The sequence below is a fragment of the Rattus norvegicus genome, chromosome 3 (genome assembly GCF_021556685.1).
Source record: "Rattus norvegicus strain SHRSP/BbbUtx chromosome 3, alternate assembly SHRSP_T2T, whole genome shotgun sequence".
In the NCBI taxonomy this organism is placed as follows: Eukaryota; Metazoa; Chordata; class Mammalia; order Rodentia; family Muridae; genus Rattus; species Rattus norvegicus.
In genome coordinates, this window is record NC_141536.1 from 4,937,683 (window position 1) to 4,955,594 (window position 17,912).

At 36.2% G+C, this 17,912-nt stretch overlaps 1 protein-coding gene across 7 annotated transcripts in view; it reads right to left on the reverse strand.

The window, feature by feature from the left end:
- Positions 1-421: 421 nt before the first annotated feature.
- Spopl (speckle type BTB/POZ protein like) overlaps positions 422-17,912 on the reverse strand; it is a 73,813-nt gene continuing 56,322 nt past the window's right edge. For 5 of the 7 annotated variants that reach the window (NM_001431571.1, NM_001431570.1, NM_001134447.2 and 2 more), the window contains 4 exons: positions 10,417-10,539; positions 7,874-8,016; positions 7,730-7,783; positions 422-4,360 (listed from right to left, as the gene is read on the reverse strand). In NM_001431571.1, coding sequence (NP_001418500.1) covers positions 4,216-4,360; positions 7,730-7,783; positions 7,874-8,016; positions 10,417-10,539 — 465 coding nt within the window. In that variant the 3' untranslated portion in view covers positions 422-4,215. The remainder of the gene's footprint in view (positions 4,361-7,729; positions 7,784-7,873; positions 8,017-10,416; positions 10,540-17,912) is intronic. The other 2 variants (NR_197235.1, XR_015682797.1) reach the window with 1 other exon arrangement.

Consider the following 17,912-nt stretch of genomic DNA (forward strand, 5'->3'; position numbering starts at 1 on the left):
ATCTGAACACTCAATCAGGCCAAATGCTGCAGTGTACAAGTAAAAAAATCCTTTTAAGTTATTTTGGGGTCTGATTACAACTTTTCTATATCATTTCATTACACTTACATGGAAAATGCTCTATTTTACAATCCTAGTAAGAATTTAGGGCATGTATTGGGTACATAGAAGGTTACTATGGCATTCTTCTACCTGACATCGAGGCTACATTACATTATTAAGCACTTTGTTATTCTCAATAAGCTTGTTTAGCAATATCTAGACTATATCTGCATTTTAATAGCAACGATATTTAAAACTGTCAGAACTATAAGCTTCCCTATGTAGGAGGCACTTAGCATGTGAAATTTAAATTTCATGTTAAAGCAGCACACTAAAGCAGACATTTTAGAGAAGACTCAAATAAACCCAAGCAAGGAAATTAATTCTAAATAAGTAGTAACAATTTTATTTTAACTCAACGTGCTGAAACACACAATCTATTTCCAACAATAACACAAATAGTGTGTATCTCATCATAAAACATCAAATGGATTAAATAAAGGCCAGAAAGATTAAATGTTAAAGGTCTGAGTTTTAAAAGTCAACTTCCTTCTGAACTTAAATAATTTTAGCAGAACTTTATTTTCAAAAAAGTGGGCTCAATTCATTTGTAAGCAATGCTAAATTACTAGTTAGATTACAGTATATAATAAGCTTTACTAACAAAATATTTAAAAATAAGTATTACTTCTCAGATATAAACTTACATACAACAACAGAAGATACAGTATGATTTCATTCCTAGTAAAGAAGTCTTACATTGGAGGCACTCAGTATTATTTCAGATTGACATAGCCAACACTTACATCATTCCATGAACACTTAAGTTGGAGCTCACATTCTCTACATAAAAAGCTTTGTAAAATACTCTCATACGTGCTGAAAGTGCTGTATTTATTTTCTGGGAACACTGAAACCCACTCACTCATCCACTCACCTCTCTAAAGAACACAACAAATATTTCCATTGTAACCATCAAAGACCAGACATGACCAAAAGAGATTACTTCACCTCTTCATGAACATGTGACTTGTAGTAAAACTGCTGCGTTAGATTTTCATAAAACTTACCCAAGTCTTTGCTTCTGTTTTCTAAATGAATCATATCTACGATCCCATCTTTTTGTTTGTTGGTATTGCTATGGATCCAACACATGGATCACAAATATTCATAAACACACTATCTATCACTGAGCCATACTTGAGGCCCTTATCTATAATTTCACATAACAACTTAAAATTCATGAATAAAGCTTTAAATGAACAAATTAATATTTCTGAAAATTTAAACTCTCAATTCGATCGAGTTAAAAAATAAAATAATAATGTTCATGACACTTTAAAATATTTAAAGCAACTATTTTTAAAATTTAATTATTCTTGATAATGTAAAATAGCACTATTTTCCTATTTTATAATGTAGAATGCTGGTCACATTTTTGAGGATTACACTGTCTTCTGGCAATCTACTGTCTTTTTAAATAAAGCACACGCATATTTAACCAAGTTCTATTTTCATAAATTCACTCTTAAACATATTTCACACAGCTTAAGAAAATACAAACACATACATATCTCACATAAAGAACCACATTTCGTTCAAGGTTCTCCAATTATTATTTGAAGATAGTAACATAGAAAAATTTAAGGAGGTAACATGAGCAAGCCATCTTATGGCACCTTTATATTTGTGCTCCAAATATCAAAACACATTAAAAGAAAAACAATGAAAAAGGCACAAATACCGTATTTCTAAATCTTACTCTAAAGAACAGTTTTCTAATAGATACATTTTTAAATTGTAATATTTAAAACCAGTCATTGTGTTCTGAGAAAAGTCTTGTTTAGGTGACTAGAAGGTAAGAGGAGCAAACTGGTAACTTAAAGCACAAAGACTGCATTAAGCAAAAATCATACCCAAGTTGTATTTATATAGATAGTTTAAAAATGAGTGAATGAGGAAAATGCAAACAGCCTTTTACCACACACTCAAGAACCAAAACTACTAAAATACACATTAAAAAAAGAGAGAGAGAAAAGATTGTATGATTCTGTGAGTGTATGTACCATCTAAAATGTGGGCATTTCAGCAAACACTGGTATTTATAGAGCACAGTGTTGAATTTTTTTGGTAGAAAATATGTTAGCAAAGTAAAACCAAAAGCCTGTATAAGAAAATCCTGAACATTATCAATCAACATTTACAATGTTTATTATATGGCATTACTACTGATTTCACCATGGTTAGAAATATAGACCAAATCAATGAATCAATTTACATACGTTGTACATATGTACAGTGTTTTTATGATATGTGACAATGTATTCCACCAGCTGAGGGGAATCTTTGCTTTTTGCCAGACCATGAAAATATCTTGTATTAAAAGTGTGTATATATGTGTTTAGAAGTTTGCGCTGTTAATGTAACAGGACTTGTTTTATGATGAAATTAAGGGAATAAATTTTTGCTCATCATGATTCTTTTATAGGGTAAAGCCCACTGTCACTTGAAAATTTTTCCTCTATCCCAAATAATCTTACCATTTTAACACAACAAAGAATCAAAACTAAAATATCTAAAACTACAATCTTTGTTTTCTCTTGATAACTAATGATTTGACAGTATTTTCTCAATGTATTTTAAGATTGCTTTAGTTAACAGCTAAAAAGCTATAGTTAAAAATAGTCTATTTTAAAACATTATGCTTTTTTCCTGAATTTTATAACTAAATAAAAAAAGCATGTAAAATTTAATACAGGGAATAAGCTATATATGCAAAATACAGGTACATACACCTGTTTTTCCAGTAACATGCTCTATCTTTATGTAGAAAGCATATCATCAGTGATCTGACACTGACCACTCCTGCTTCTCTAGAACAATGCATCACAACAGATCTCCCAACTACTAAAACATTTTTGTGTTTAAAGCTAAACTTTAATAACAATAAAAAACTGGTTCACTTAAAACAGTTAACAGGAAACATTTATGCTGTTGACATTATGCAAAATTTCAATAATCTGCCATGTTAGCAACTGAGCCACCGAGGAGAAAAGATTCCTAGTGCGGTTGCACATACTCACTCTGCTTCCCCACACAGCGTGCACAAGCAAGTATCTGTTAATTCCTTTGAAAAGAAGCAGACTATATGGGGCTCATTTACTGTTAGGTGCCTTCCCCAAATGTGATAAAGCTAAAATAAACTCAAATAATAATAATTTGAAATCCAATCAAGCATAATTTTATCTATTATCATGAATATCCAAGTTGGGCTCCATATGTCATAAAAACTTCTTTTAAATGTTGAAACATAATTAAAATCTTATTAATCCACCTAAAAAAAATATATGTGCCATTCATCATAGAAAACTTCCACATTAAAAGTGCAAATATACCTTTCTTAATTGGCCCGCTCATTACATGTACATTGGTCATCCTGACTTACACGCCTATTGAATTTTTCTTTCAAATGAAAGTCATTATAAATTTAAAATATTAACAAAAGCCATGCTTTCTTTTTATCGAAATCTTAACATTATTTTTCAATCTTTACAAATGTGCATAAACCCAGTTTCTTGAGCAGTTAATATATAGACAAACACTACAAATATTACTAAAACTTTAGATCAACTCATTACCTGTCCCTTGAAATGAAAAAAAAAAAAAAAAAAAAACAGAGCAGTGTATGGCCATCATTTACCTAGATGGTAACAGGCTCTTTAGTGTCTACACAACTGAGACTGGAGGTGCCTCTGGCAATCTCCAAATCCAAAAGAACCTAGTTTGATACTTGGAGATCACATAGAACAAAACCTATAAAATCTTTTGTTTTTAAAATAATGGAAGATCCTTTGAAACCCAGTATTATCAGTTATCAATATTACTGCATTGTGGAGCTAGTGCAATCCTGCATGGCCTTGGCAAACTGACAAGGCACAATAACAAAACAAAACAAAACTATTATATGAACAAGAGAAGTCACTGAAGACAATTTAAGGCCTTGAAGTGAATTAATTAGTCAGATTTAAAGCTGAAGTATAAACCATAAATTATCCACGTGAAAGCAAGCAATATGCTTTTCCAGCTCCTGCTCTGTGGACAAGAGACAGAAACAACTGCTGCTTATGGTTTGTATTGGAGTCCTTCGGGACCTTTCTATTGTCTGTGGAAGACTCAAGACTGCTTTAACCTTTTGCGTGGAATACCAAACTGTGGACACTGTGAAGAAGCAAGTGCTCGGAAGGCTTCTGCCACTAAATGAGGACGAGACTGAATCATGGACTTCCACCCTGATGTTTCCATTATGTCAGTTGCTTGGCTGAAAAACAAGATTAAGTGAAGTTTACTGAAAAGACACTTTACAAATGCATTGCTGAATTATCAATTTTTTGTTTTAATTTGTTTTTTAACTTGTGTGTTTTGAAATTTTAGACATCATATCTCTTTTCATACACTCACTTGAATGTTTAAAAACATCTTTATCTTATTAGCATTTTCTGGCAAAACTGAACAGGTTTCTTCTGCAAATCTGAACATAAAGACATGTCATTGTCCCCACGTTCTCCACTGATGGCTAGACACTTCTATCCAGATCACTGCTTTTCCCTTTTCATGCATACCTCCAACAGATTTTCTCCAGAGTTCCAACTTTCACTTAACATTCTTCTCCATTTACTACACTGTGCATGTAATCTTATCCACTTGTCACATTTCTAATCATCAGACATAGTAGTTCCCTGTTGATAAGTCAAATCTCAGTGCTTCCCTGTAGTCAACTGCTGTTTTTATCTGAATGAGCCGTAAGTCTCAGGATCCCAGCACTGTCATGTGAGAATGGATCACTTTTCTCCTTACGTCTCAAGTTTTTTCTCCTTCATTTTGACTGAAGCTTTCGCTGTTGTTCAGTGATTCAAGTTAAACATCTAAGAGCCCTGATTAAGCACCAAAGTCCCATTTTTATTCTAAATGTCATCAAGCAACCATATATTAATTTCATAATCTCACAACTGGATTATCACATTCTCCTAATGCTCTGACAGACACATGACTCTATTATGTTTTATTCCACTTTTCTTTACCTACATTTAAGTTTTAAAAGTGAGAAATGTGGTCCCATCCTTTTTATACCTTTGCATTCCTAGTTCTATACTCTGGTTTCCCCTTTACAATAGTTCTTTTCAACTGTTCTGTGTGTACTACATGCTCTTAATGAGCAATCAGAATAAGTGAAAATGCAATAAACACATTAGTTCCTTTCTCTTCCTTCTGTCCTCTATACCTTCCACTTACCTGAATTTCACCTTGTTTTTCAAATACCAACATTATGACAACCTTTCTATGCGCACTCATCAACCTACTAAATACTGTGTCTCACCAGAGGTATCACCTGTTACTGGAGATTCACTACTCTTGACTCAAAGCCCTAATGTGTGGTTTGGGGATCTGACCTTTGCTGACTTTCTCTAGCTTTTGCACACTACCCACTTACTTTACACCTTCTTTACTCTGATTTTCTATAATAGAAGTAAAACTAGATTCCATACTTTATTTCAATTACTTGTTTCATCAATCTGCTATACACCATAAACTATCTGTAGAGAGGGGAAATATCTGTTATGCTTGCCACTATACCTGATTTACTAAGCAGTAGAGTTCTGGGAACTTGGTAAACAAAGAATCAGGACCCGTGTACAGTGCTATGCTTTGTTTCATGAATCCCTTTTCATTTGTCAGGTCTGATTTTTCCTTCTCACTCCTTCTGCTACCTCTTGTTCATGTTTTAAAATGCAGTTCAGCCCAATCTGTGAAGCCACTCCTATTGTCCCAGGGCTTAGTCAAGTCCCTGAGTATATCTTCCTCTATCAATCATGTTAAAGGGTACAAGTGTGTATTTATCTCCATTAGATTAATTACTTAAAAGCAAAGACATTTTTACAATGTCATTTTATATGTCATATATTAGAACAATGATTGAAATATATTGAACGTTAAGTATATTGAATTAAGTACTAGCTGATATCAACAGCATCACTACTGTTTAAAATTTTAACTAGTTATTTAGAATCACATTGGTACTTATTAATTTACTTGAATATGTTCATTTATCAATTCAATAAATATTTGTTGATTAAATAAATATATATTGAATAGTCCGTACATATAACAGCGAAAGTGTATAAAGTTACCTAATATTTTGATAGAAAAAAGGTTGTATGATGTACTTTCTTAAGACTAAAGTAAACCTGGAAATACTAAAACTAAGGAAAAAGGACCAAAGAGAGACACTGCTGCTAATGCACACACGAAGTTAGACTCACACCCTGACAGCCCTGAGGTCACTGCTGCTAATGCACACACGAAGTTAGACTCACACCCTGACAGCCCTGAGGTCACTGCTGCTAATGCACACACGAAGTTAGACTCACACCCTGACAGCTCATGGCATCATACACTAGTCACTGAAGATAACTACCACAGATTTGAAAGCAGTAAAAAGCTTTACTTTCAGAAAACAGAATTTATAAATATGAAACTGACAGATAAGTGCAATGGAAAATAGTTAAATATGCACTGTCTTTAATACTATCTCCTTTTAAATTTTATCGACTATCCCATGCCCTCGATAATGTATTTTGTGATAGACAGCCCATGGCAGTCTGTAATTTCATATCAACTTTAGATAATTTTTCAAAGGCAGAATTTAAAGGTTTACAGGTAAAACTAAAAGTTTATGAAAAATCTATCATCTATTCTTTTTGTTACTGCAAATAATTACAAGAATACTAGAAAATAAGAGATAGGGAAAAGTAGAAAATTATTCATTTCTAATACTTTATAGGCTCAGCAGGACTTAACACTCACCCAACCTCAACAACAATGCTACTGATTTACAGTAGTAAGCAACTTAGGATATAAGGTGGAGCATTTGGTGATCTAAAGAGTAATAATTTAGCTCTTGAGGTAAAACAGGAAGTCTCTGAGTTTGATGATGGGCCAGAATGCATAGCAAGACTATAACTCAAAAGGATGATCTGTAGTCCTGACTATTTGAGAGGCTAGGGCAGGAAGAGTCGAGTCTGAATCTATCCTTAAAAAAAAAAAAAAAAAACTATTAAGATCTTGACTCAAAATTAAATTTCAAAAAGGGTTATGAGTTAGGTAGCTCTATGGTAGAGTCTTTGCATGTGTAAGACCTCAGGTCCAATCAACAAGCATTATCAAAATCAACAAAAATTTTAAAGACTTCCAAGGCAAGTCTTGAAGATTTAGCCTTCCTTAACACATTCTGAAAACAGAAACCAGATTTCTAGCAACCTTCATAATGACTGTACTCAGCTAAAGGCCATGTGTGTGATGTGCATGTGTACCTGTTCAAGAAATTAAGAGCATCCATCCTCCCACACAGTGGCGACACACAACTTCAGAGGCAAGTGGGACTTCATGAGTTTGAGGCCAACCTGGTCTACAGAGCTAGTTCCAGGACAACCAAGGCTACATAAAGAAACCCTATCTTGAAAAACAAACAAACCAACAAACAACAACACAATAGCGTCCATCTCAATTTGCATGAAAACTAAACTTTAAGCAATCTACTAAAAGAGTAAAATTACTATTTTTAAAATAACTGATAGTTGGCTTTATCGGAAGCCACAATTACTGTTCGTGAACAAAAGTATATACATCTTACTTGTTGTTCCAGTTTTTCCCATCCTTACACCCAAGTTGTCGAAGAACACTGCACCTGCATTAAAGATTTAAACAGAGTTTAAGAAAATCCCAGTGAAAAACATGTTCAATATGTCATGTCCAATGAAATGCAAATATAGCTTACCTATTAATAAAGTCTATTGCCTGGGCTTTCAACTGTTCTGCACTGTGCAAATCTGCAAGGACAAGGGTATCAGCAACATTTTCTACTGAGAGGTTACTACACAAAGCTTCTTCACACATGACCTTCAGCCGTTCCAGTGCATACTACCCAAAAGAAAACATAATTATTAAACATTTATCCCCTTATTTAGTGGGTAAGTATGTGATATTTGTAACATAGCAAATAAAACTCAGAAAATTTTGTTTTGAACTAATGTTATTTTAAATCAATAACCTGTTGTTTTAGCTTATGAAGAAAACTTAAATAAATACATTCAAGAGAAATACTAATTTGCTTTAGAAAATGGTTTAAGTACAAATATAGCAAATCTTAAAGTATGATTTATGCAAGACATCTATCTTAGTAATAAGTTATACTAAAGAATATGCTGTCAGGCAAACATTTATCTCAGTTCTTTTCTTCTCAAAGTAAATAATTCATCTGAGAGAAAATTTAATCTATATTTTGTTTAGTAAAAGAAAGCAAAGTAATGAACACATAACAGAGATCTGAGTGAAACTGTCCTTAAGTTGGGGAAGTGTAACAGCAGTCTGGTAGATTTTGCATAATGGATTTTTAAGATGTTTACAGCCCCTTTTCGTGCGACATAATTTTCAAATTTCTCTTTCTGGGTAGCACCTTCATTTCATCTCATTCTACTGTATGCTGTCTGAAGTCATAGTACCTGTGATGGTTTGCATATGCTTGGCCCAGGGAGTGGCACTATTAGAAGGTGACCTTGTTGGAAGAGGTGTGTCCCTGTAGGGTAGGCTTGGAGACCCTCCTCCTAGCTGCCTGGGGATGCTCAATCTGTTCCTGGCTTCCTTCGGGTGAAGATGTAGAACTCTCAGCTCCTCCTGCACCATGCCTGCCTGGATGCTGCCATGTTCCTGCCTAGATGATAGTGGACTGAACCTCTGAACCTGTCAGCCAGCCTCAATTAAATGCTGTCCTTTATAAAACTTACATTGGTCATGGTATCTGTTCACAGCAATAAGACCCTAAGACAGTACCCTTTTTAAAAATTCATTATGTATTATTAGATCTTCACTGATGTGCATATTCACCATTGTGAAAAGTATCCTAATATCTCAATTTCTAATTTGGAGGAAAGAACACAAGCTTAGATTTAAGGATGCTGAACTACAGAAAGGCATACATTCCACTATCACGAGGTAACAGTATAGTTACCAAGCTGCCTTAGCTAGTTCCCTGGCACTAAGTGTGAAAATACCTAACTACAGAAATAGTGACTGTCTAGAACCCACTCGTGTCATCCCTCTTGTTCACCTGTGCTGCCAGTTACCTCCTGCCACAATTCATTTTCTTTTCCATATTTTACACTTAGTATATAGCATACTGTATTTCTTTTGCCACTATTCAACATTGAAGAATGATTTAACTGAAAGCTAATTAAACACTACAACTACTATTTTTTTTTGCAGATATTAGTGTAAAGTTGCACTAGTAGGTTTGCTGAGGTTTAATGACAGAAAATAAATAGCACCTGTTTAAAATTTTGATCTTGATGATTTAACACAACCATAAATTCATCATCCAAAAGAATGAATATACCCTTTGAAGTTATCTTTCTCATTCAATTCCAGGCAGTTTCTGTGCTACTGACATGTGCTGAGGAACTGTTTTGTATTTTCTGAAGTTATTTTCACAAATGTAATTATACAGTATGTTACTCACCATCTAGCACTGCTATACAGTGTGACTTTTTTCAGGCTCGTGCACATTATTGATTATAGTTCAACCCCTTCTTACTGCTATGTAGTCGGTCATTAAATATGAACATCTTTCTCTTTCTAACTCCTACTCTCTCTATATTTACATATGTGTGTAAATAAATGAACATATGTACATATCTGTGTATCTGTGTGCCAGATAACTAATATAACAATTCATTTTCTTTCCTAATACTTCAAACTTAGCATTTACTACTGAGTATTTACTCTGCCAACTCAATCTTGAAGAATGACCCTTGAAACGTGAGTAAAAATTAACAACCACTATTGTTGCAGCTAACTACATACACGTACATATATTTACCAGATGATGACCATTTATTAGTGCTAGTTCAATTTTTCTTTCTATGCTATATTAAAATAAATCTATAAAGAGAATAATGTAAAGCCTACTGCTCTTAAGGAAAATACACAAAAGTTGTGCAGTGTGCCATAAGTTTCGTTAATATTTTATATGCAGCTATATGCTGCATTTATCTCAGAAATTATTAAGCTTATGGCTTAATCTTCCATGGAAAATTCCAGACCCCTCATACTTTCCTATCCTATTGATATTTTAGTCAACTTTATTCCTATTGTAGTCTACCTTATGCTATTTTATAAAACTGCCTAACTAATAGTATAAATTAAGTTATATCAAAAGTTGTTTTTAGATTTTTATTTATAATAGCTTCCAATAAATGGCAAGTTTGAGGATTTTTTTTTTGTTTTTTTTTGTTGATTTTGTCCTCTAAAAATCCCATTACTTACTTTATCTGCAGCTGCCAACAAGTTGTCAGCCATTTTATCAAGATTTGGTGCCTTTCCTGTGTAAACGAATCTCATCATTTCTTTAAAAACCTCAGGGTCTAAATCATTTATTTCCACTCGATTCTATTATTGAAAAGAACAAAAAAATTAGGAACAGGTACACATATACAATTCCACATGAATCTTTGTTAAAAACATAACATTTCAAACTCTATTTTAAAATTGAGGTTAAATCTATTTTAAGTTAATCATCCAAACTATAGTATAGGCTATGTTAACAACAAAAGCATACACTGAGTAAGAGATATGACCAGCCAGAGAGTAAATGCAGGGATAGTAAAACCAGGGTAAGCATTACTATGTGGGAAGCTTCACATTTTCTAATTTAAAAAAAAGACAAATAAAATACTGCAGTTCAAATAAAATACTTCTGTGTACGTTTCTGAACACAGTTTCAGAAGACAGTTGCTGGCTTTCCCTGAGTACCTAAACTTTACAGCCACAAACTCTATTCAAAGTTTTTAAGTGAAAGAAGAGACTACAAATACTTGTAATGAAAGCTTACTAGCTGAAAAGACATGCTTTTGCAAAATGCCAGGTGATGTTATTTACTGGTTAGGACAGCTATGCTTACTTGAGACATACTCCCATACAAATAAGACCAGTTGCTTTTATATTTCTGTGTCCTTATGTCCAATTCTCTTTTAAGGTAAAGGAAACAGGAAGTATCAACATTTCAGAAACCATCTTGGTCATTTTGTGAAGTCAAGATGTTAGGAACATAAATGATATCATTTTGTATAAGTTAAAAAAAACCATCTAGTGAGGGTTGGGGATTTAGCTCAGCGGTAGAGCGCTTGCCTAGTGAGCGCAAAGCCCTGGGTTCGGTCCCCAGCTCCAGAAAAAAAGACAAGAAAAAAAAAAAAAAACATCTAGTGTAACTTTGTATGTGGTGTCTAAGTTTGCTACCCAGCAACTCTGATAGAACTAGGAACAAAGAGCTCAGAAGGAAGCACCAGGCTGGCAGCCTGGTGCTTCAAATAACAGCATAACCCAAGACAAGCCTTCTTATGCTGATGGACTAAACCAGAGGTGGTGTTGATTTGCTTGTGAACCAAGCTCCAGCTGTGAGCCCTGGTGGAGCAAAGCTACCAGGTAAAGAAATGATACCAAAATTACAACTTTGGAAATGGTTCCTAGGATCACACAGCTGTGCTCCACAGAAAGGTTTCTCTAGCTTGTGTTGATACTCATTTGCAAGACTTTAGACTCTGTGTGTGACCCTGGGCTCATGCAATCCCATCTGTTAATCACATAACCTATGTTCTCCAGGATGTTCTGGGCCATCCTCCCAGCCTCTTCACTATGGATATGGGTTGAGCCTGCAAGCTTCTTCTGAAGCATCCTCACTGGAGAAAATTCTCCAATAGAATCCATTATGCCCAACCAACTGTTCCCCACATAGAGATATGCCTGTTTAAGTTTTATATTAATATGCTACTATAAGGAACGTTTGTGTGAACAAACCAAGCATATTTGAAACAAAAATCTTGTGTGGATATCGTAATTGCTGAGCACCTCACAGTCCACTGGTCAGTGCTCTCCACACAAGGCATGGGATGAGACTTCAGATCCCAGCTTACATCACCCTGTAAAAGTGGGGTTGTGGGGGAGACTTTGGATTCCACCTGCCCACCCACTGAGGTCAGGGAGCCCACTAACACTTCAGATTCCACAACAGAATATGCTGGGAAGTCAGGGAACTTAAAACTTCAGACCTTACTCTGGGCTGACACTGTATTGAAGTCATAAGTATGCTGATGCTTCATTCCCAGCCCCACGATTACCTCTGAGGTGGAGAGTATATTGACATTTGCCCCTACACCACACTGTTCTGTGAGGACAGGGAATGAATACAGACTGATTCTCTTGCTTAGACTCTCTGCACCTCCTATCCCACCCTGCAACTATGCCTTACTTTTATGATATCCAAAATGAATGCAGCAGGACATTCTGACATCTCACGGTTCATACTTTACTTTTTTCCCTCCATCTTTGTTTTTTCCAGTTGTGTTCCTCTCTTTAAGTCCACTTTCTCTGACTTCTCCTCAGGAACATGTTTGTTAGACTAACAAAGTAACACGACTCCTCCTCCTCTTGCAGATTAAACTGTTATGTGTTACCCGAGTGCAAATATGTTACTCCTCACTTCTCACTCTGAATTTAAGCATCTCCCCAAACCTGCATCATTTTCTCTTCCACTTCTGTTCTTCTACTTTCTATTTAACAATCTAATACTTAGTATTACTGTGACTTTTCCCTCACTTATCCCCACAATAATTAATATTAATATATATTAAACAAAATACTATCGGTGTCCTTTTATTCACCAAAGCACATCAAGTACTTAGGATGTGAGTGTACTCTCTTCAGTGTAATCACTGCTACAGTCAGAATTGCTGCAGATAGTAGTCAACTCTAAGGGGGTCCTGGAACTAGCCCAGTGTCCTTAATATCACTAAATTGATTCTTAAAGAAGAAAATATAAATTCCCCACCGCTCCCTGCACCCAACCCTGTGAAGGAGAGAGCTGGACCCTCAGAGGCAGGAACAATCCTGAGACCTCTGGGGAGACTGTTACTTCTGTTTACATTCCTGGCCCAAAAGCAACCTGCATAGTGGCCTCTGGATACAGGAATATAGGAGCAGTCAGCTGAAGGAACATGCTGGTTTCTCCTTGTTCCCAGAACTGAACTGAATCACACAGCTTCCTGTATCCAAATCCCGTCAGGGAGAGACATAGACCCTCAGAAGTTCTAAATATCCTGAGACCTCAAGGGAGACAATTTCTGTCTACATTCTCTACCAAAAAAGAGGAACCTGCCTAGTGCCCTCTGTGACCTCTGGGCACAGGGACCTAGAAGCAGTCAGGGGAAGAACCCTTCGAGTTTCTGCCTGTGCCCAGAGCTAAAAGCCAGTCACCAGGAGTGCCTACACACCTGAGAGCCCAGGTAAGACCAACTTTTCTGCTCCAAGCTACCTACTTGGTGGCTTCAGAACACACAAATGCAAAAGTCGTCTGGGACAGGACACTAACCAGACACCAGGTACCAAAGTTAAATCAGGATCAGATAAACCATCTAAACAATCCCACTTAAAAGTCTCCCAACCAAAAGGAGCCCAGGACCAGATGGGTTTACTGCAGAATTCTATCAGACCTTCATAGAAGACCTCATACCAATACTATCCAAATATTTAACAAAATAGAAACTGATGGAGCGCTACCCAATTCCTTCTATAAAGCCATAATTAGGCTTATACCTAAAACACACAAAGACCCAACAAAAAAAAGAGAACTTCAGACCACTTTTCCCTAATATATATCAACTCAAAAATACTCAATAAAATTCTTCAAACTGAATCCAAGAACACATAAAAAGGATCATCCATCATGATCAAGGGGCTTCATCCCAGGGATGGAGGGTGGTTCAACACCTCTTCACAAAAAAGGTCTTGAAAAGATGAGGAATTCAAGGCCCATACCTAAACATAGTAAAAGCCATATACAACAAACCAGTAGCCAACATCAAACTAAATGGAGAGAAAGTTGAAACAATCCCACTAAAATCAAGGACTAGACAAGGCTGCTGACTCTCTCCCTACCTATTCAATATAGTACTCAACGTCCTAGCCAAAGCAATCAGACAACAGAAGGCGGTCAAAGGGATACAAATTGGATACAAATTTTGACAATATCACTATTTGCAGATGACATGATAGCATAATTAAGTGACTCCAAATGTTCCACCAGAGAACTACTAAGACTGATAAACAAATTCAGCAAAGTGGCTGGGTGTTTAATTAACTTCAATCAGTAGCCTTCCTCTACTCAAAGGATAAAGATGCAGAGAAAGAAATTAGGGAAATGGCACCCTTCACAACAGTCACAAATAACATAAAATATCTCAGTATAACTCTAACCAAACAAGAGACAGATCTATATGAGAAGAACTTCAAGTCTCTGAAGAAAGAAATTTAAGAAGATTTCAGTAGCAGGATTAATATAGTCAAAATGGCCATCTTGCCAAAAGCAATCTACAGATTCAATGCAATCCCCATCAAAATCCCAACTCAATTCTTCATAGAGTTAGAAAGAGCAATGTGCAAATTCATGTGGAATAACAAAAAACCCAGGATAGCAAAAACTATCCTCTATCATAACAGAACTTCAGGAGGAAATCACCATCCCTGACCAGAAGCAGTATTACAGAGCAACAGTGATAAAAGCTGTACGGTACTGGTACAAATACAGGCAGGAAGATCAGTGGAATAGAATTGAAGACCCAGAAATGAACCCATATACCTATGGTCACTTGATCTTTTAAGACAAGACCTTAAACCATCCAGTGGAGAAAGATACCATTTTCAACAAATGGTGCTGGTTCAATTGGAGGTCAGCATGTAGAAGAATGCAAATCAAACCATTCTTATGGCCTTGTACAAAGCTAAGTCCAAATGGATTAAGAACCTTCACATACAATCAGATACACTCAAACTATTAGAAGAAAAAGTGGAGAAGAGCCTCTAACACATGGGCACTGGGGAAATTTTCCTGAACAAAACACCAATGCTTTATACTCTAAGATCAAGAATCGACAAATGGCACGTCATAAAACTGAAAAGCTTTTATAAGGCAAAGGACACTGTCATTAGGACGAAACAGCAACCAACAGATTGGGAAAAGATCTTTACCAATCCTACATCTCACAGAGGACTAATATCCAAAATATACAAGTAACTCAAGAAGTTAAGACTCCAGAGAACTAAATAGTCCTATTAAAAGTGGAGTACAGAGCTAAACAAAGAATTCTGAGCTGAGGAATATCAAATGGCTGAGAAGTACCTAAAGAAATGTTCAACATCCTTAGTCATCAGGGAAATTCAAATCAAAACAACCCTGAGATTTCACCTCACACCAGTGAGAATGGCTAAGATCAAAAACTCAGGTGACAGCAGATGCTGGCGAGGATGTGGAGAAAGAGGAACACTCCTCCATTGTTGGTGGGATTGCAAACTGGTAAAACCATTCTGGAAATCAGTCTGGAGGTTCCTCAGAAAATTGGACATTGAACTGCCTGAGGATCCAGCTATACCTCTCTTGGGCATATACCCAAAAGATGCCCCAACATATAAAAGAGACACGTGCTCCACTATGTTCATAGCAGCCTTATTTATAATAGCCAGAAGCTGGAAAGAACCCAGATGCCCTTCAGCAGAGGAATGGATACAGAAAATGTGGTATATCTACACAATGGAGTACTATTCAGCTATCAAAAACAATGACTTTATGAAATTCATAAGCAAATGGATGGAACTAGAAAATAACATCCTGAGTGAGGTAACCCAACCAGGAAAAAAAAAAAAAAAACAACAACAACACACATGGTATACACTCACTGATCAGTGGATATTAGCTCAAAAGCTCGAATTACACAAGATATAATCCACAGACCACATGAAGCTCAAGAAGAAGGATGACCAAAGTGTGGATGCTTCAGTCCTTTTTAAAACAGGGGAACAAAATTATTCATAGGAGGAGATATGGCAACAAAGTTTGCAGCAGAGACTGAAGGAACAGCCATTCAGACCTGTCCCACATATTTATACACAATACATACATACATACATACATACATACATACATACATACATACAGCCACCAAAATTAGATAAGATTGATGAAGCTAAGAAGTGCATGGTGACAGGAGCCTGATATAGCTGTCTCCTGAGAGGCACAGCCAGAGCATGTCAAATACAGACACGAATGCTAGCAGCAAACCACTGAACTGAGAATGGGACCCCCGTTGGAGAAATTAGAGAAAGGATTGAAAGAGCTGAATGGGCTTGCAACCCCATAAGAAAAACAATGCCTACCAACCAGAGCTCCCAGGGACTAAACCACCACCCAAAGACTATACATGGACTGACCCATTGTTCCAGCTGCATATGTAGCAGAGGATGGCCTTGTTGTGTACCAACTGGAAGGAGAAGCCCTATGTCCTGCCAAGGCTGGACCCCCAGTGCAGGGGAATGTCAGGAGGGGTGTGAAGAGGGGTGGCTGGGGAGGAGGAAGACCCTCAAAGAAGAGGAGGAGGGGATGGGATTATGGCTGGGAAACCAGGAAAGGGAATAGCATTTGAAATGTAAATAAAAATATCCAATAATAAAAAAGAAAAGAAAATATGAACTCAATTCTATACAACCTCATCTCTCCTGAACATTGTAAACATGTCCACTGAAATTAAAAATTAATCTGAATTGAAAACATCTGTAAAATAGTAAAAAACTCAACCAGTTATCTAGCATCAGATGAACCGTGCTGATGCAAAAGTCACAGGTAATCCGAGATACTTTATCTGCTATAAAAATCTACCAATCTTATTAGAACATGCATATGTTCAAAAAGTTCAAAAAACACAGACTTCTGAAAGAACCACAGACAAACAGTCAGTATAAAGGAAGGTGCAGATGCAGTGCTGAGTGTCTAATGCAGACATTAGCAGAAGAGCACAGAGAGATGTACTTCAAGTTCTCAAAGATCAGAACTGCCAGTTTTTACTTAATACATGTGGCGAAACTGAAGGAGAAAGGGACAGATGTAGGATAATGCAATTAATGATCACCAAGCCAGTGCAATAGAGGATACTGAAGAAGAAACTCTGGACTGAAGAAAACAAACAAACCAAGATGCTACAGGTAGTTGTTAAATGCAAGAAGACTAAAAACACAATGAACTACAAAATTTAAGGAAATGTAGGGAATTGCACACCCCTCTTAATAATAACTGAACATCAACATTCTCATTTCTCCAACCTGAACCACACAAACAGAGGACTGGATTAGAAAACAGGGTCCTGGGGGTTGGGGATTTAGCTCAGTGGTAGAGCGCTTGCCTAGGAAGCGCAAGGCCCTGGGTTCGGTCCCCAGCTCCGGGAAAAAAAAAAAAAAAGAAAACAGGGTCCTTCTTTTTGCTTCTTAAATGAAAAATAGCTCACCATCAAAAACAGACATTACCTTACAATGAAAGGACATAACAATGTATTCCAAGAAAGTGGCATGAGAAACCAAGCAGGTGGTGCTCGTCCAGTACCTGAGAAAATTCAGTTCCAATCCAGTAAGGAGAAATAAAGGTCACTTCATACTGATGAGATAAACAATTCATCAAAAGGACATTACAAAATCAAAACGTGCAATGCCTTCAACACACGTAGATCCAATTTTATAAAACACATACAACTAAGAATACAATCAAAGATTAACACCAACATACTATTAGTGGGAGAATGTTCCACTCTTACTATCAGACACACATCATCAAGATGAATATAGAGAAGCATGGAATTAAATAACCTCGAAAGATGCAATAGTCCTAACAGAAATATGTAACACTCCCTCAACTAAATACTAGAATACATTCTAGTAATAAGCCCAAATAG